This window comes from Panthera uncia, chromosome D2, assembly GCF_023721935.1.
Source record: "Panthera uncia isolate 11264 chromosome D2, Puncia_PCG_1.0, whole genome shotgun sequence".
Classification (NCBI taxonomy): Eukaryota; Metazoa; Chordata; class Mammalia; order Carnivora; family Felidae; genus Panthera; species Panthera uncia.
Genome location: NC_064818.1, coordinates 38,399,402 through 38,419,055, shown reverse-complemented (window position 1 = coordinate 38,419,055; position 19,654 = coordinate 38,399,402). Strand labels below are relative to the sequence as shown.

General features: G+C 54.5%; 1 protein-coding gene across 5 annotated transcripts in view; it reads right to left on the bottom strand.

Moving 5' to 3' along the window:
* Nucleotides 1-635: 635 nt before the first annotated feature.
* The window catches only part of TSPAN14 (tetraspanin 14), a 56,584-nt gene continuing 37,565 nt past the window's right edge, over nt 636-19,654 (bottom strand). For all 5 annotated transcript variants that reach the window (XM_049645292.1, XM_049645291.1, XM_049645294.1 and 2 more), the window contains 7 exons: nt 12,568-12,618; nt 10,626-10,772; nt 8,931-9,101; nt 6,898-7,023; nt 5,683-5,727; nt 3,498-3,617; nt 636-2,428 (listed from right to left, as the gene is read on the bottom strand). In XM_049645292.1, coding sequence (XP_049501249.1) covers nt 2,357-2,428; nt 3,498-3,617; nt 5,683-5,727; nt 6,898-7,023; nt 8,931-9,101; nt 10,626-10,772; nt 12,568-12,618 — 732 coding nt within the window. In that variant the 3' untranslated portion in view covers nt 636-2,356. The remainder of the gene's footprint in view (nt 2,429-3,497; nt 3,618-5,682; nt 5,728-6,897; nt 7,024-8,930; nt 9,102-10,625; nt 10,773-12,567; nt 12,619-19,654) is intronic.

Genomic DNA, 19,654 nt, shown 5'->3' with positions numbered 1-19,654 from the left:
CGCGGTCGCCCGGCGCCAGATGTTGCTGTCTGTGCTCGGCCGGCCGGGGGGTGTGGGGGAGGTGGTGGGGGGGGGGTGGGGGGGGGGGGGGGGGGGGGGGGGGGGCTGCACAGAGAGAGCCTAATGCTTTTTCTCCTGGCTCTACAGAGTCAAAGCTCTGCCTCTCGCTGTAAGCAAGCCACAAGCCAGCTCGTTCCGGTTATAACCTCCATATAAAGGATGACTGAAAGCGGCACACAGAATCTAAAAAATCACAGGGTGCCTGGGTGGCTCAGTCAGTTCAGTGTGTGACTCCTGATTTTGGCTCAGGTCGTGATCAGTTTGTAAGATCGAGCCCCACGTGGGCTCAGCGCAGAGCGTGGAACCCACTCGGGATTCCCTCTCTCTCTCCCTGCCCCTCCCCCACTTATGCACGCTCACACTCTCAAGGTAAATAAACCTTAGGAAAAAATCTAAAAAATCACTTGACGGAAGTTATTTCAGAAGGTGCCAACCATAAACTGGCTTTACCGTCCACCATCCTGTCGTGCCCAGCCACACCCAATCCCCCTGGTTCCCGCAGCAGCCGAGCTTACCACAGAGGTACTTAATGCCATCATGATGTCACTCAAAACACAAACAGCCAAGACAACAGCATTAATACAAAGATATATTCCATAAAAGAGTTTGGCGGTCAAAGAAAAGCATTACACTTCCTGAAAACACAAGCATCCTTCTTCCTCTAGTCTACAGAGAAAACTGTAAAAAAAAAAAAAAAAAAAAAAAAAAAAAAAAACTGTATCATAACATCATCAACAAACACCCACCAGGATACACCACACTAGCATGTACACTTCTGCGAGTAAGTGAAGGTAGCACTCGATCCCTGAACAATGAGGACAGAACGGGCACGAGATCCAGAGAAGCGTTAGAAAGTAGCCCAGAGACGCACAAATGCCCCAGCTGTCCCTGGGGGGGGGAACCATTCAGTACATCAGACAGACTTCATTTCCAAGAGCAAGCCCCAGGATAGCCCTGCCAGGAAGGGTAGACACGGTCACCACAGATATCCTGTTTGGGGACAGTGGGGGGAGGTCATCACAAAAGTTGGAGGGGGGGGAACCATCCCGAGCTTCTACACAGCTGCAGGCTAGGGTCTGCGGCTCCACGCAGGAGCCGGGCTAGATTCACTCCAGGGGGAGGCAAATGCCAGGCCGGCCAGCGGCCCTGACCACGTGGCCTCGAAAGCTGCCCTGGTCAAAGGTTCCGGGCCGGCTCTCTCTGGCTGGGGCTCCTTGGCCTCGCAGCGGGGACGGGGGGAGGTCAGGATTCAAGTTCCGGATGACAGTTTCAGTAGCACCAAGACCAGAAGACAGTGAGGCCAAGCAGGGGAGGGGCGCGGGTGCTGGGGGGTGCACGGAGGAAGGGGGAGCGCGCGTGTGCACCTGGGTCATTAGGGATGAAAAGGAGAAGCTGATGGGGTTGGGTCTTGAGACACTCAAAGGAACTGAAAGGGATGGCTTCAGTCCCAGACACCGCGTAAGGCTGCTTAGAGGGAATGCCAGAGGAAATGAAGAAATGGTGTGAGAACATTCTTATCCCTATAAATAAACTATTTACACACTTTAAGAAAAGAAGAGCCGACTCTCAGAGGAGAACCCTGCCCATGCCCCCGTGCCATCTGGGCATAATGCTATTGAGACGAGGGGCGGTTCCTGCCCTGGAAGGGGCGGCAGAGGAGGTCCTCCGTGGCACCGGTCCACACATGGCTCAGGCTTACTTGAACGTGGCTGAGGATCCTGCAAACATCCCCGAGTCGTGCAGACACCACAGGCTCCGCTGGCACGGTCCACTTGTGTCCCTTCCCCTCCCCAATTACAGGCAGCACCCTTCTGCTGCTGGGAGAAGCCTTGTCCGTGTCTTCTGGTCCCCCCCCCCCCCCCCACTCATGTCCCACTCACAGCAGATGGCTGCCCTCCGGGCCGGCACCGATAACATGAGTGGGGCGGTCAGGATGCCCTGCAGACACAGTCAGTCTCCAGGAGAACTGAGTCAGGCCCCCTTCACAGCCACAGGAGCCTTCTGTCCCTCAGTCGCCAGCCCCGCTTAAAGACACGTTCTCCGTCTCTGGGTAGACCCCAAGTGGTGGCGGGGGGAGAGCGTCTCGGTCACAAGTTTGTGTGGGTTAGAGCGGGGGGGCCCTCAGTCTTCAGCACCAGCAAACAGAAGCAGAGAGGTCGTGTCACGCTGATGCTGAAGACAGGGCGCCGGCTCTGGCTGGGTGCATCCACTTCCTCCCTCTGGACATGGAGTTGACAACGGGGAAGGGCTCTGGCCTCCACGGCGTGGCTCAGCTCTGCTTGCTCACCTCTGTCCCTCAGAAGTGATGGCCTGCCTTCACTGCCTCAATGTCCGAGATCAAGGTCTTCGCCAGGAAGATGCCAAATATCTGAAAGCAAAGCCGGCAGAGGCTGTCAGTGGTGGGGCCCGATGGGGGCGGGCAGGTGCAGAGGGCAAGGCGGGCCCTGCCGTGCACATCAGTCCCACGTCCACTCTGCAGAAGCTCAGGATGTGGCAGAGAGACAAACAATTGGGCCTGTGGCAAAACAAGACCAGCCCACCAGTAAAAACGGAGCCCTGAGGTCTACTTTGCTATATCCCAAGGGCCTAGAAGGGGTCAATGGCAGGCACCACAGAAGCAAGACGGACAGTTCACCCTGCCTCCAACATGACCATGCACGTCACATCCCATAAGCTGGGACACACTTTGTACCCAAAGTTAAACCTAAAATAACAGAGCCACCTGACTGGATTTGATTCAAAACAATAAATCTTGACATTTCCTGTAAAGCTGGATTTCATAATAAAAACAAGGTTCTCCCTGATGTTAGCTGTGCTGATATCTGACCTTGGTGACTGGCGTAATCAGGCGGGAAGACTGTTTTTCTACCAGGAACAGACGAATGTGAACTCAGAGACCTTCAGAATGTTGCTTTTTATTTCCCCTTTAAATTCTCATTATGGTTTGGATTTCATGAGCCAGCCTTTCTGAAGTCTGACTTCTTTGCTTGTTTTGCAAGTACATTTGTTTTTTCCTCTTCTAGATGCTTCTGTGTCTAAGCTTCCCTTTGAGATCATTCAACACACACTCGCGGAATGAAGGAGGAAGGAGTGTGTGGACAGCTGGCGGCCCCGGGGCCACTTCAGTCACCCTCTTCATGGCAATGTCAGAGCCAAACATTTTCTAAACAATGCACTTTCCACACAGGAGCAGCAGCCGCCCCAGAGGCCACCTGGGAGCTGCCAGCGTCTCTTCCCAAGCCCTGCGCACCCCGGGGAACTCCTGGTTTCTCTGATGCGCTGAGTTCTTGGCTTTCCCCCACCCGTTCTCCCGGCAGCCACGAGCCAGCCTGCTCACTGCCTGGCCACCAAAGTCTTTCCAGGCCTAAAATCTGGCTCAAACGAACAGGCACAGCCCACAAGGACAAAGGAAGCCACAAAGGGCAGGGAGAACGCACCTGTAGCAGGGAGATGGCGATAAAGACACCGGCCACGATGTAAATATTGCGTGGAAGCCAGCCCTCCAGTGCCTGGATGCACCCTTTTGTGAAGATGGACTCGTCCCACTTGCTCTTCAGCTGCAGGGAAACACCACTGACCTGAGCCCAACACACACCGGACGTCCCCACCCCGGCTCCCCAGAGGGCTCCTGTCACGGGCAGGGCGAAGTTCGGTGGGAGCCAAGGTGCTGCAAGGCGGGTGCCAAGGACAAACAGAACTCTCCGGGAGAAACGCACCTGCCTGCCTCGGTCTCTGCCCCCTCCTCGGGCAGTTTGCATTTTTCACCCTGCCCAACCGAAGACTCCCCGGCGGTGGCCTGCACCCACTCCTGTCAGGGCCTCCCCAGACTGAAAGACAGACTGGTTTGGCACCCCTCCAGAGCCCACACTGGAAGGGCGGGGAGGGGTCTGAAGGCTCCGAGAAGGAAGACGCGCCATTAAAGAGAAAACTGGAAGGATGTTCGGCATCTTCTGAGTCAGAGGAGTTGGCCGGAGAAGGAGGGGACCGTGGCTTCCCAGGGTGTGGCCCCCACCCAGGGAAGCTTGGCTCCGCGAGCCAGAGCCAGCAGGAACAGTCATAAGCAAAGGGGCGCCTTCCAATACTGACCCCTAGTGGAGGCTCAGTAGGCACACAGGATGTCTCCACAGCACACACAGCACGCCCTCACCCCCACCCACCCACATACAGCCTCACCCATAGCAACACTGATGGAAAAGTCATTCATTTCAGCGGTGGTAGGGGCTGACCTGTGGCCCCCTAAAATGCAGATATTGAAGTCTTAATCCTCAAGCTCTCAGAATGTGACTGCATTTGGAGACAGGGTGTTTAAAGAGGTAATATAACTCGTAACCCTTACCTTAACCCTAACCCTAAACTAACCATCTGGTGAGGTCTCTGAACTGCACATACCCTCACAATGTCCCTAACCCCAACCCTAACCATTATTTTGGCCTGAAACCCAACCCTAATCCTAGATCTGAGGAAAGACATAGGTAAATAATTATGTATAAAAGACAGATATGTATATCTATACATCCATATAATTGGAATACTATTCAGCCATAAAAAAGAATGAAATCTTGCCATTCGTAACAATGTGGATGGAGCTAGAGTATTATGCTAAGCAAAATATGTCAGAGAAAGACAAATACCATATGAAAAAAAGCAGGGGGGGTGGAATACATTGAAATGAAGTTATCAGGGTGGGCCATAATCCAATATGACTGGTGTCCTTATAAAAAGAGATCAGGACACCAAAAGACACAGAGGGGAGACCATGTGGGGACACACACAGGAGACAGCCACCTACAAGCTAAGGAGAGAGGCTTCTGACCAACCCTTTCCACACCTTGATCTTGGACTTCTAACCTCCAGAGTTCCAAGAAGACAAATCTCCATTGTTCAAGGCACCGTCTGTGGTACCTGATTATCACAGCCCTGGACCCCCCTGCAAGCGGCATTGAAACTGACAATGTGGGGAACAGGCCCATCCCTATGCAATAGAGGTCACTGTGGAAGGGGCTTCAGACCTCCCAACCTGGAGGGACACATCCCTAGTGTCCATGGCCAACAGGAGGGGTGCCTATGGACTCCCCAAGGTCCACCCTCCAGAACTACAGTCATCCATATCACCAAAGGCCACTGAGCAAGGTCTGGGGGGAGGTCAAGGGGAGACTCCCTTCTCTTCACATCCAAGTGCACACCCGCTGTGGCCTGAAGAAAGCTCTGGAGGACTGAGCCTTTCTCCCACCCCGAGACCCGTCTCCCTCCTTATTATCACCACCGCCTCTACACGGAGGTTAAGCCAAGCCATGTGCTCGAACTCCTATATGACAGACACCTTCTGGGACTCCAAGGAGCCATTAACAAATGTTAGCGTTTGTTCCCAAAACGTTCATCTGATCTCTTTCCCCTCATGCAGCAGCTGCTAGATTTTGTGACCGTGGTTGCTGGGGCTTGGCATCATGCCCATCACCGTTCCCGTGAGTCCTGCCATCAGCGAAGGAGGCTCTTCAGCTCGTTCCCAGCTTAGATGGCACCTTCCCTAGATTCCTCACTCCAATTTGCACTTGTGCTAAATCAGGAAGTTGGACCATAGGGGATAAACCTGACAAACTCAAAGTTGTATGCATAGGCGCTCACCTGGGTCCTGACATCATATCCGCACTGTGTGTTCACAACTTTTTGCTGTAAGAAAAGCAGAAAAACACTGGTCATTTTTGTTATCTTGAGAAGCCAGTGGTAGAAGGCTCTAGAAAAGTCACAACCAAATATCAGCAAACACCTGTACAAATTCCACCATAGCTCAAGGCCTGCAATCCCAATGCCGAGTAACCTTTCATGCTAGGACAAAGGTTGCCAAACTACGTGTGAAGGGCTAGATCATTATTTCCGACCCGCCTATGTAGCAACTACTCAACAACTCTGCTCTCACAGCAGGAAAGAAGATGTTGACGATATATAAAGGAATGCGTATGGCCATCTTTCAATAAAACTTCATTTATTATGGACACTGAAACTTCAATTTCCTACAACTTTCGCCTGCCACAAAATATCCTGCTTTTATTGATTTTCAACCATTTGAAAATGGCTGAAACCATTCCTGGCTCACAGATCACCTGAAAACACAGAGCAGGCCAGACCACGGGTCATAGTTTGCCAATGCCTGCGCTAAGGGGTAAGAGTTCCACTTGCTCAATATTTCACCGTCACAGTGGAGACCTCAGGCGCTGGCCGTGCAACCTCAGCACACTGGAGCCTCTCCTGGGCTGGGGGCGTCGGCCATGTGGTCGTGAGGATGCCCTGCCTGCTTGGGAGCCCCAGGGCCCAGTACCAGGCACACGCACCCAGTACCAGTGCACCAAGAGCTGTGAAAGACTCAGTTCTTCTCAGGCTCAGTTCAGGCAAACATTCGGTGCTCCTTCACAGGTCACCCCAGGAGCCCCCATTTCTGGAACCCAGGGACAGGGCCACAGACCGGGAAAGGAAACAGGTGAAGAAGAAAGAAACGGAGAGAATTCTCCACCACCCCCAGATGGTGAGTACTGCCCACCGCCCCCGTGGGCTTCCGTGCACTGGGCAAAGTTTTCTCCAGAGAACAGTGAGGAGCGCGGCCCAGGGCTCACCACACTCGTAGCATTTTGTCCAGGCACCCTGAGTGACAGCCCCTCGAGGGAGGGACACTACTGGTTTTCTCCTGCCTCACTCAGAAGACTAGAGCCAGGTGGGCCATGCAAAAACGCTCCTGGGACTTTTACACAGAGGATTTCAGAGCAGTGGTGCATGGACAGAGCGCAGGGCACTCTCTTCAGACTGAGTCAGGAACCGCTCCACGCGCCCCGGGGCAGGCCGACTCACCGCAGGGTCCGGCACGCAGCAGGAGAAGGGCACCCCACACTTCTCGCGGCTGTAGCTGGCGCCGCTGCAATTGAAATAGACGTTGAGGTCCCAGTCTTCAGGGCCATAGGCACCGCAGCACTGGTTCTGTGATCACAAAAGCAGAGAGCCATCACGGGCTCTGAGCTGGGGTTGTGGCCGCCCACGGGGTAGCAGACGTGAGAGGTTAAGTGTACCTCCATGTAACACGGAGAAATCAAGGCCCGCCCCACTGACCTCCCGCATGCACCGAGATGCCCAGCGTGGTGACCCAAGTAGCCCTTTAAGAAGGAAACCAGGAAACCTTGGCCATGATCCCAACATGCATGACTGGCTCCCCTCATCTCGGCACGGCACTCAGGTCCAGACCCTCCTCCCCTGGACCTTTCCCCTTACCTCCCCTCAGCCCAGAGCAGAGTCCTCACTCTCCTGAGGCCATAGTCCCTCTGCCGTAGTTCTCCCGGGGGCGGGGGGGGGGGGGTACCAGAGAGGGAACCCCTCCTTGTGGGCAGTGAGTGTGTCTTTCTCCCAAGGAAATTTCCAAGCTGGCCCTCGTTCCTTTGTGTGCCTCTTTACAAAAAACAGCTGCTGGACGTCTACTCCCAAGGACAGAACTGTGACTGGGGTCGGCCCCTGACCTGGGGTCTCTGCCCTCGCCTCCCCCACCAGCCCCCATTATCTGGTGTTCTCGCAAAGACCATCCCCACTCGTCTAAAAAAAACGTAAAACCAAACATACGGAAAACAGCTCGGTGAGGTCGATGGCATCCCAAACCGAGAGCAGATTCTGTTTTTACACGTGTCCTTATTGCTGACGTGGGTGTGGCGGTGATCGCCACGCACACACAACCAGGAATTCTGGTTGTCTTTATGTCTAAGATGAAATCCTATGTCCCCCACCCTCACTCTGCCGTGGTTCCAGCTGCTTTAACGATCACCGTGTATTTCACGGTGAGGAAGCTCTGTGATGTACCGAATCCCTCCGGATAACTGATTTTCAAGAATTTGCAAGGACGGCAGGGGCGAACACTACGATGTCTTTCAGGCCAGTGCAGGGCGAGAGTGCCCCGCACACGGGACAGACACCGGCACGCCCGCAGCGATGTGACAACATCAACACCGCACAGTGAGGGACAGACAGTAGGAAATGGCTGGGATGTGACCTTGCAGACAAACGCAGGCCACTATTACAACACAGGAAGGGCCTCTGGTCACATCAATGGGTTTTGCCGGATCCCAGGACACATGACATGGGGGTAAACAAGTCTTAGTTAACGTGAGAGTAGACTATGGTTATTTTTAATGCTTTCTTGATTATTCTCTTCTCAGAACCAGAGTGTTCCATATGAAGTCCCTGAGGAAGCGAGGTTTTCTGGCAGAGCACAAACAGATCAAACAACAGCCCTGCATAGGCCTGGCCGTGGGGAATAGGTTCTTCCCAGGGTGGGGATGGCTGTGGTCCAAGCCTCCAGGTGTGGCTGCACACAAGGGGACTGAATGCCAGATGGAGTAAAGGCCAAGGCCTGGGACAGCTTAAACACCCCCCTGGAGACATATTCCAGGGAGGTTACATTCCTCTCCATCTGGGGAAGTTTCCTCCAGGCAGCTCTGCCCTCTTAAACAGGAAGGGGAAAAGGTCCCCGGGAGGAAGGGGACAGGAATAGCCTCAGACAGTGAGTCATGGGCCGGTGGGGGGAGACGCTCCACCCCTCGGTACCCATAGCGCCTAGGGACCTGCGGCCGCCTGTGTGGCCAGGGCTGGAGAGATCTGGGCCCCTGGGGGAGGGTGGCCACTGGAGCTGCTGGACTGCCCATCCGATGCAAATGGGGGCGAGCACCCTGCGAACACGGCTGAGCCGCCAGGCACCCATGAACAGGCAAAGCTAAACCGACCAGAGGCAGGAGCAGCACCTCCCAGGGCCTCCCTGCACTCCCCCCCGCCCAGCCCAGCCTGGACCGCAGGCATAGGTGGGGAGCCCGTGCTCTACTGGGGAGGCCAGCATGGGTGGTGCTTACAGCTTTCTGCAGGGAGTCAATGAGGTTCTGCAGGTCAATGTCGTCCCGGTAGGATCTGATGTTGCTCTCGAAGAACTCCCGGAACCGGTCCCGCACCCAGTCCTGGAAGAGGAAGGCCAGCACGGCCACGGCCAGCTCCAGGAAGAAGATGAGCACGATGGTGCCACAGAACTGCATGGGGACGAGCGTGGGAGAGTCATCACATTTGCAGCCTCCAGGCCAGGCGCGAACCCTCGTCAGACCCAAGGCCACCGCCTGCCGCCAGGAGACCGGCGCTGGAGCCCCAGGGAATCCCATGTTACAGGCTGGCAACCCCGCCCTGCCTGTACACAGAGATAACGCATCCCTACCCACATCCCCGCAGCAGGGTTAAGAGTCAGGTGAGGGAAAGGAAGAGACAGCTCCAAGCCACGGTGTCACCCACTTCCCGGGAAGGAGTCTCCCTCTCCCCCGCAGGAAACCCCATCCCGGAAACGAGTGGCTAACCTCCTCCATCAGGCAAGCAGCTCCTTTAGGGCACAGCCTGTGCCCCAGACACAGTACCTGACCACTCTCTTCCCACACGCAACCAACCACGTTGCTAGAAATCTAACCCGTCACCCACACTGTAGGGACACGGAAACTGAGGCTCACTCGGGCGTGTGGCTTGCTTGAGAGCACACTGCTCACGCAGGACACCTGAGTTCCCTGGCAGGTGTCTTCACAACTCCGGAGTCGCCGACGTTACCACTACCTACTCCGCCCGCGTCAAGACTTCTCCAGAAGCGCAGAGCCCCTGTCTGCGACAGCCGTGGGGCATCCTGCAAGGGTCCACCACAGCCCCACACCCCTCCCATCAGGCAGACCTCTGGCCTGCGGCGTGCGCACACTCCCCCGGCCATGATCATCACTGGTCACACTGAGCTCATGCCACAGTGGGTGAAGGTCTCAGAGTTAAGACAGAAGGGAAACAACCGCACACGCACGCATGCACCCTCGCACACGCAGAAGGCCCTCCGAAACCCAACCTCCAGGCACACAGAGGGAAGATACTAAATGCAATATTTTTAATAGAAAACAAAATTAGGGGGAAAAAAACAAACCAACAGTGTTCTGCTTCTTAAATCAAGCCCAAGAAAGAGATGCTTGATCTAATCACTTCGACAAATAATATATTGCAAAACACGATTAGGTGTTTTCCCCACCAGGTGCTATTTAATTTTAACTGAATGCACTTCAACATGAATTTGTATCTAAATATAAAACCAAATTCTTAGTAACTCGCAGTGCTGCCAGGAAATGAAGGATTCTGCATCGCACATCCCAACAGATTCACACACCCTGGAGGAGGGAAATGATTTCCTAACTTTACTGGCAACATCGTCTGATCTTAGCCAAGAAGGGTGAAGGTGAGCGGCGAACAATGCCTTTAGAACTTCTGAGGGAAGTAAAAAGCAGGGGTGGGGGGGGAAGGAGCCCCCCACTTGGCCATCTCTTCCCTCTAGGAGCTGAAAACCAGAGCGGCCCAACTTCTCCAGGTATGAGGAGCTAGGTCATCTGAGTGCTCCCTGAAATCTTACCATTAGGTGACACCAAAGGTGGCCTCCTGCCCGCACTGCTGGGCCCCCTCCGACCAGATAAGGTATAAGCTTGCCCAGCAGAGCCTGCACCCCTACCTCCCAGCCCTCTCCCACCCCTGTATCCGGGGCCACTCACAAACTTGAGCAGGCAGATGTTCTCCCGCAGGGCCCCCACGCAGCCAGCGAACCCCAGCGTGAACATCACCACGCCCACCATCAGGACCAGCACGACAGGGTCGATTCCGTGCAGCCGGGTCACTTTGGTGAGGTCGGACAGCACCCCCTGAAAGAGGCAGAGAAGGCAGGGCAACATCAGCCTCGGGGAGTCAGGGGTGCCCTGGGGGGCTGGGTGGTGTCCAGAGAGAAAATGAGGGCAGGGACCTGTCTGAGAAGGCTCAATCCTCCTATTAAAAGCCAGACCGGAGCACGCAGCATGACCCCTGCCCACCTCAGCTCCCAGGACCCTCACATGGAGCGTTCCTGGGCTCCACCTTGGCTACGAGTTCCTACCAGGCAGACCCCACGGTTTTTTTGTAGCCTGCAGGGTGCCTATGCCAGACCTGGAGTGGGGAAGGGGTGCCGGGGAACCCTATGGCCTACGGTCAAGGCACCTTAGGGCCAGACCCTCACCCTGGCCTCTGGCCATTGGCAGCTTACTCTGCACTCAGTTCAGGGAGAAGCCCACTCTCCTGACATGAAAACAGCTTCAGTATGAACATTCTTGTGGAAAACACCTGCCAAAGGCAGACGAAGGCAGCGCTGTCCACAAAACCTTTGGTGATGATGGGAGGGGTCCTACATCTGCACTGTCCAAAATGGTAGTCACTGGTCACCCGTGCTATTGAACACCTGAGTGGAACTGAGGAACCGAATTTTCATTCGTGTTTCATTTTAACTAATTTAAATACATACAGTCACATGTGGCTAGTGTGAACCAAAACGGACAGAGCAGTTCTCCAGGATTCAGAGGAGGAAGAAGAAAAGAGCAGGGGTAGCCAGGCCTCTCTGCTCAGGGCTCAGCCAGGGGAGCTGCTGCTGTGCAGGCGGGGGCCACACGGTGGCGCTAGGAGTCATGGTTTGCACCGGCTTGCAGGGTTTGTCAGTAGGGCAAAGTGACATTGCACCTCAGCCCCCGCCCTTTAGGGGTTCACAGGCCACCTTGAAGATGCCCAAACCCAAAGGCAGGCCATATTCAGTTCCTAAGGCCATGGCAAGAAAGCCAGAGATCTAAGCGCCCTGCCTCCTTTCCAGAAAGCAAAGGGAGGTTCCACTGAAGCAACAGAGGGTTCTGGGCCTGAGCCTCAAGAGGATGCCTTAGTTCCCAGGCAGGAGCCTGACCCAGTCCACCTTGCTCCTACTCCCTCCCCTATTCTGCCCTCCCTGTAGTAAGGATCCTCTCCAGCTCTCTTGAACCCCCCCAAGCACACACCCACCCGCGGAGCAGAAAGTGGTACCGCAGCTCACGGGGTCTCGTCCCCCCCCTTCAAAGTTTCAACTGTCCCTGTCCTTCCCGACAGTAAGAGCCCACTCTCCACGCCTCACCTCTCTTGCACAGGCAGGGCGAGGAGGTTCACAGGTATGTAAAGACCTGCCTCTGCCCCACAGGGCACCCAGGGGGCATGTTAACACAGCCCTGCTCCTTGATCTCAGGACAAGAACTTCAGGAATAAACACAACTGTGTTCAGGGGCCTGCTGGCTACCAGAGGCACAGACAAGAGCAGAAGGTGGCCCCAGGCCGGCCCTGGACACAGCTGCAGACAAGCCCCCAGGGCCATCTGAGGCTTCTGGGAACAGGAGAGAGGGCTCCCCACACTCATGGAGCTCAAATACCCAACCAGCCCAGTCCTGGCCTTGAGCAGCGACCCTACCATGGGGAAGCAGAGCCAGTCACAGGACCCCAGGAGTTTTCGTCACAACTATCTCTAAGAGCTGGCTGTGTAATGATTAATGGCTACAAACCATTACTGCGTGCAAGAAATGTTTGTCGGGGAGGAGTCTGGAATAAGGAACAATTTAAGCTGAACAAACCTGGTCTGGGCTACCTGATGTCCAGGGTCCCAGTAACGGGGATACCTACCTTTTCGCTCCATGCCCACAGTCCGACTCCAAGGAAGACAACTCCAGCCAACTGCAGGGAGGGGGGAAAGGAGGGAGAGAGGGAAAGAGAGTTAGTTAGGTCCGAAAGCAGCACCATGAACGTGCTTCTTAGAGGAGCGTCCACACTGTTAATCAAGGGATGCTCCCGGCTCATATCCATGCAGGCAGCACGAGGGTAAGGCAAGCCCTCCGTCCCTGCAGATGACAGGAACTGCACCCGGGGGCCAACGGATGGCAAGGCATTCTGGCTAACCCGCACCTACCTTCCCTGAACATTTGGACAAACTTCAACCCCAGTGGCCCCCGTGCTCCAGAGACCAGAGGTGAAGATCTCAGAGCAGAGTCTGTCCTGGAAAAACTATGCAGTCAGAGACATGGGGCCCTGCCCTGTTTCTTCCACATTCTGAAAGCCCACTAACTCATTTCAATGCACAATCTGGTGTAGAAGACGACGTCGCCCTCTGTGACAGCTCCCCAGGTACGTTCACAGGTCCCCGGAGCAGGTGAGCCTCTCTCCAGAGGACCGGGCACCGCTGTGGGGGACGCAGAGCCCGGGGGCACAACTGTGCTCCGTGTTATTAGTTACTGGGTATTCGTTACTGAATTAAAATAGGCCTGTGCTAAACAGTGCATTCACCCCAGAAAGGGAGCACCCCCCAATCCCACGGGGGCTAGGCTGCCTCACGTGTACGAAGAAAGAGCCCCCCCACCCCCCAGGCACCACACAGGTTCCTGAACCAGAGAAGATTTTTCCATATAAAACAAAACACCTGGTCTCTGAAAATTAAGCTGCCTACTTTTCTGCTTAAGTACTTTATGCTGGCATCCGGCTGCCAGTCATTATTACCTCACGATACACCACAGGGCTATGTCTGTCTAGAACCCACCTTTCCGAGGCATATTCTCACACTTTAAGACACTCCTGCCTCCTATGTTCACTGCTGGCCCCAGGAGGCTGGAGTGGGAAGGAGAGGCCCTTTAAAGAAAGCCCCGGGAGGTCTCAACCTCTATGGAATCACAGACCACCTTCAGAAAATGCTTACGCATCCAATATTCTGGATGGAATTTCAGAGAGTTCACAGGCTCCTCGAGGCTGGGTCCCACAGCAGTCTGTGGGCCCCCTGTGAAGATGCCCTGCTCAGACCTGATCTGTCTGTTTTACAAAGCAGAACACAGGCCCCAAGAGGGCCAAGATCAAAACACCACGCAGTGCAGAAGGGCCTAGACCCCACGTCATTCAACTAGTATCGCGTGAGTATATCTTCAGTGCCGGGCACCGTCTCAAGCTCTGGGGCCTGCAGGCAGAGCCCCCCTGCCCGGCTGGGGCTCGCACTCCAGGGAGCGACACACAGTCCTGTGTATACCACACGCCGGCTTTCCTACTTTTCAGTCCTCCCACTGAATTAACTAGTTGCTGGAATTAACTAGTTCCTTTCCCTCCCCAGTATCTATGCTGCAGGGGCAGACAAGCCCAAAGGTGACCCATCACTGCCCATTGAATCCTGCAGACTTCCCTCCCCGCCATTCCGCCAGGTCCCCAGTGACTGACCCTCTTGTCAGAGCTGGAGGTCAAGTCTTTTTTTTTTTTTTCTTTTTTTTTCACTTTATTTGACCTGACCAGACACAGCTGGTCCTTCCCTCCTACGCTAAGGCGCTCAGCTTTGGGGGCACGTAATGCTGTCACTCCTCAGCCTCCCCTGCTGGCTCGTCCTCCTCCAGGCACATCCACACGCTGGCCTCAGCCTGGGCCTCCTGTCCTCCCCGGCGTCCTCTAGGTGAGGCCATAAGTCACATGGCCTGACATAGCATGTCTACACAGCTGACCCATAAATCCCAATCTCCAGCCATAGCGGCTCCCGGGTCAAATACCCTATGTCCACCTGACTTGTCCACATATGATGGGTGACAACCCTTGCTCTCCCAGCCCCAGCCCCTGCCAACTCTTCCCCTTCTCATTAAATGGTACCACGGCCACCTACTCCGTTGTTTAGATCAGAAAACCTACACCTCTCATGCCTGATGCCTCTTTCTACCCGACTCCCATTCACCCTGCCCTCTGTTGGTTGCACCTTCAAAATACTTAGCGCATCCGACGCTCTCTCCCTGACTCTCTGCTCCTACCTGTCCATGCTCCACCCCTGCAGGTCTGGATCCTGCAGGGGCCTCCTCACAGGTCCCTAAAGCAACTAGAGCAGTGCTTTAAAAACATACATCGGGTAACTCCCCTCCTCAAAACTCTCCAACTCACTTCCTTTTACACTTAGAATAAAACTCCTTGCCATGGCCCACCAGGGCCTAGGCAGCCAGGCTTTGGCTCATACAACTCTACTCTCCGGGCCAGCCTGGCATTGTTACTGTTTCTGGAACTCGCCAAACTCGTCCCTTCCCTCAGCCCAGAATGTTCCTCCATGTCCCTTTCGGGCTTCCTCCCTCACTTCACTCAGGTCTCCTCATTTCATCTCCTCAGAGACCACCCGAGGTGGACAGCTCTCCATCTTTCAGTCCTGACCTCCTTTTCTGCTTGATTTTCTTCACGGCACTTCCCGTGGACCACATGAGCTGTATGTCTGTCTATTGTGTCTCTCCCACTTAAGCCCAGAGATGTTTTCTGTTTTGCTCAAGGTTGCATCCCAAGAACTTGGAGAAGGACTTGGCTATGTTAGGTACAGACTAGGCACAAGTGAGTGAGTCACCAGGGTTCCGAGACCAGGGTGGTCCTTGCCCGCGGTCTCCGGCTCTCCTCCCAGACATGCTCCCAGGTCTAATTCCCTCCAAATGCATTCAGAGCAAACGAGGGTCAAGCAAAAGCCCAGTGTGGCCCAAGTCCATCATCAAGTCCTACAGAGGCATTAGGATCAGGACAGGGCCTGGAGGCTTGTCCTTCCCTGTGCCCCTGCCTAACCACTTTCCACGACAGCCTGCCTACCACCTGGCACAATGGAGGGCAGTGAGAGAATCCTGCCATCCCCCACCCCCCTGCCAACCCCCGAAGACCCCTGGCTGAGTCATGGCCAGCTCCCTCCACTGAAGCACAGATTTCCTTCTCTCACAACTGGGCACTAAGAAAAGGGCTCATGGTTTGTTCCATTCTGTTTTAAAGAAAGAACTAAAGTTAACTTGCATCAGAAAGACAGGAGGAACCGGCAGCGTGGTGGGATCACATGTTAGATCATGGGTTCTGTGAACACTGGCCCCAGGCAGGAACTTTGGGGGCTGATAGTCATTCTAGAGATAAGGAGACTGACGGAGGACCAGACAGGGGAAGTGGCCTGTCTGGGAGCTCACCCGACAGCCCCGTGGAAGAGCCAGGACAGGGCACTGGCCAGCTTAACCCAGCTCCCAACGGGGCCTCTTCTCTGGATCTCTCTGGGGCAGATGGTCCACGGGGCAGGGCTGTCGTCCCTGGCTGCCAACCATCTGGGAGTGACAGTTCAGCTGGGTGCTTTCCAGATTCCGAGTAACCTCCTTTGTCTCTCTTTTATGACCTGATCAAATTCCCTCCCAAAGGATGGGGCCTAATTCCCGCTAAGCCCAAAGGGAGGCCGGCCTTGGACCATGAGGTATGCACACCACTGTGGTCACCATGGCAAGCAGGACCGCTCTTTTCTGTGTTAAACACTTAATACACTGAAAGGGCCCCTTCCACACCCCGTAATACTGGCGCTACTACCCCATCTTTCAAGCAGGAAAGCTCAGAGGCAGAACAATTCGGTTCTTTGCCCGAAGTCACACAGCTGGCTGGTGGCAGGGTTAGAACCAGACCCAGGCGTCTCTGACCCTCCTGCCAGCACGTTATCCCACTGACCCCCAGGCCAGAAAGAGCAAGCGGCAGCCAGAGCTCTCCACCACAGGAGCAGGCACGGGGGCCCGATGGCACGGGGGTTCCACAGAAGGGGCTTTGGGCCGTGCAACTCTGAAGCCAACCACCCGTATCCTCGGGTGGTGAGGCTCATTCTGTGTCCCAACTAGAGTGGGTGGCCGGGGAGCAGGGCCTCTTTGGGTGTCACTGTAAATGCTACGGACCTCTCCACCCTAGGCAAAGCCCCCCCCCACCCCCCTCCCCCCACGGAATTAGGTGAGGGTACCTCTTGGGGCACTCCTGGGCTGGGAGCCACACAGAATCTGCTCACCATGTGAGCAAGCCTGTGGCACCTCACCCAAGCACGTTCAAGTGACAGTGGAAGTGTAGACACCTGGCCAGGCCCGGCTGGACGGGAAGAGGGTGCCAACACCAAGCAGCTCAAAAGCAGCCCCTGATCACCCACAATTTAGCGGCCTTAGCCTCTTGCAAGACTGCATTTCGGTGTGTGTCAACGTACTTTTAGGCAATTCTTGCAGGTCCCAGAGGCCTCTGTGCAGTGAGTTCAAGGCAAACCACCAGCAGCAACGCAACCTTTTCAGGCTCTGCCCACTGGCCTGTGGTTCTTGCAAATCCCCCGGCTGTCAGAGGCTGACATTCACAGGGATGCCTACGGGAGTCCTAGAGAAAAACCCAGAAGGACACTCGAGAGGAAGCCAAACTCAAAGCAGACCAGACCAGTGCTGAACAAACAGCACAACAAGCCAGCTGGTCCTGGTTCTAGTCTCCACTCTGCAACTTCCTGGAGACAGGACTTCATGCCAAGTCCAGGAGCTCTCTGTGCCTATGACTTCCTCTAGAAAATGGGGACGACCCCTCCTGGGTCATAGCAGGGTTCTAAGGATCACACGTGACATGCTCACCCCAGGGCATGGAGCCAGTCCAAGTGAGCCTGGCCCTCCTGCAGGGGAGGGGAGCAGAGCAGAGGCATGGGGGAGCCTTCCAGACGCCACCAGCCTTTGGACTGAAGAGTCTCTGTGCCCAACCCCCAATAGCTCCCAGCTCGAGACTTTGTCCGAAGACAAAGTCCTCCTTTCCAGAGGCATCTCTTTTATTGGGTCTCAGGAGACAACAGTGAATTAGAGTTTAGGGAAACAGGGTCTCTGGAGGCTTTTGAAGCAAGATAAGAAAGAATGATGGAAAGAAAACAGGACAGAGAGTGGAAGAAGCCATAAGAGAATCTCAGCTCTGTTTCTAATTCACCCTGTGGCTTTGAGCAAGCCATCCCTCTCTTGGACCTCAGTTTGCCAATCTGCAAAACCGAGCAGTTGGGAGGCCAATAGTCTCCAAAGGCCTGTACACCTCCCGCTGCCTAAGCTTTGCCATCACAAATCATGCCAGGCAGAGACCCGTGGTCCTGGCGCTCTCCAGAACAGGAGACTCTGACCCTAGAGCCGGAGTTCCGAGAACACCAGAGATGTTCCAGTCACTTGAAATGCTAACGATACAAGTTATTGGCCAGAAAGAATGCCAGAGGGCACACACGCTGGACCCAACCTCACCCTGAGAGCCCAGGTGGCTGAAGGGGAGTCTCAGGATCATCTGTGGGGTTAGGAAGCCTCACCCCTCTAGACTGTAGCCACTCTGAACGGTCACCAATGCAGGGGATGCCTCCTTCAAGTAGTCCCACATTCAGAGAGTCTGAACTAAGCCACTTCCCAGTGGGAGTCTGGAAGGTCTGGGAGCCGGAAGGGATGCTGGAGCCCAGCTTCCTCATTACAGAGGGAAACAGAGCCCAGGGCAGGATGGTGCCTTGCGCAGGGTCACACAGCTATCACACACCAGCTTTTCCTCTTGCCGGAAGGGCGGTTCTGAAAAAAAGAAGCATGTGTGCCCTTCCCAGCACAGCCAGCAAACACATGCCAGGGGCCCCAGTGAGAAGTAAGGACTACCCAGAGGACTCCGGGGGCGGTTTCCACAGATGTCTCTGAGTTTCCCGATAACAGACAGCCCACCCCGAGCCCCACCCAGGAATCAGACTGTATCAAGGTCTTTGAAAGGAAGGAAGGAGGAAGGGCAGAGTCATCCAAGGGAGGTTATAGGCTGCTCTCCAGGTAACAGAGAGAAGGAACCCCAGCCCAACCCAGCCTCAGCCTCACCTTCTCCCAAGGTTCTGCCCTTGCTGGCACAGTTCAGTGATTAACAGTGGGTAGAAAACCAAAATACTAAGGCCAGCAGCTGACATTTCTGTAAAGGGCCAGATAGTAAATATTTTCAGCCTTGTGCTGGGTGATCTCTGTTTCAACTACTCAACTCTGCTTTTATAGCAGGAAAGGAGCCATAGATAATATGTAAATGAATGGGCAGGGCTGTGCTCCAATAAAGTTGTATGTGCAAAAACAGGCAGGGAGCCAGGCCTGCAAGCCGTAGTCTGCCAAATCCTGCACTAAACTATCACACTAAAACCATCTGGACCTCAAGACGAAAGACAGGATTTCCTTTAGCTCGGCCACACAAACCCCAGAGCATCCCTATAATTCTTGTCTCCAACTTGGGATAGTTTTTATATTACCTGAACAGGTCATAGTAGCCTAAAACTATAAAAAATCCCAAACGATACAGCCCCACAATGGACTATTATACAACGAGAATCAACAATCTACAACTACATACAACAGTGTGAATGAATCTTACACGCAATATTTAACAAAAAAATGTCAGATTCAGAAGATACTACACTGTTAAAGGCGGTGTCACGGACTGAATGTTCGTGTCCCCCAAAATCCAATGTTGATGCCGTAATTCCCAATGTGATGGGAGTTGGAGGTGGGCCTTTGGGAGGTAATTTAGGTTAAATGAGGTCATGAGGATGGGGCCTCCATGATTAGTATCCTTATAAGAGGAAGAGAGACAAGAGCACCCTCTGCCCTGTAGACACAGCAAGAAGGCAGCCGTCGGGAAGCCAGCGAGAGACCGTTCCCCAGAACCCAAGCATACTGCACCCCAATCTCAGACTTGCAGCCTCCAGAAATGTGAGAGATTAATAAACTTCTGTCATTTAAGTCAGCAAGTTTATGGTATTTTGTAATGGCAGCCTGAGCGGACCAAAACAAGAGGAATGCTTCAGAGGAAAAACTACATCTAGCATCTGATCAAAAGCTACTAGACAGGAGTGCCTGGCTGCCCCAGGCAGTAGAACGTGCTACTCTCGATCTCAGGGTTGTGATTTCAAGCCCCACATTGGACATGGAGCCTACTTAAAAAACAA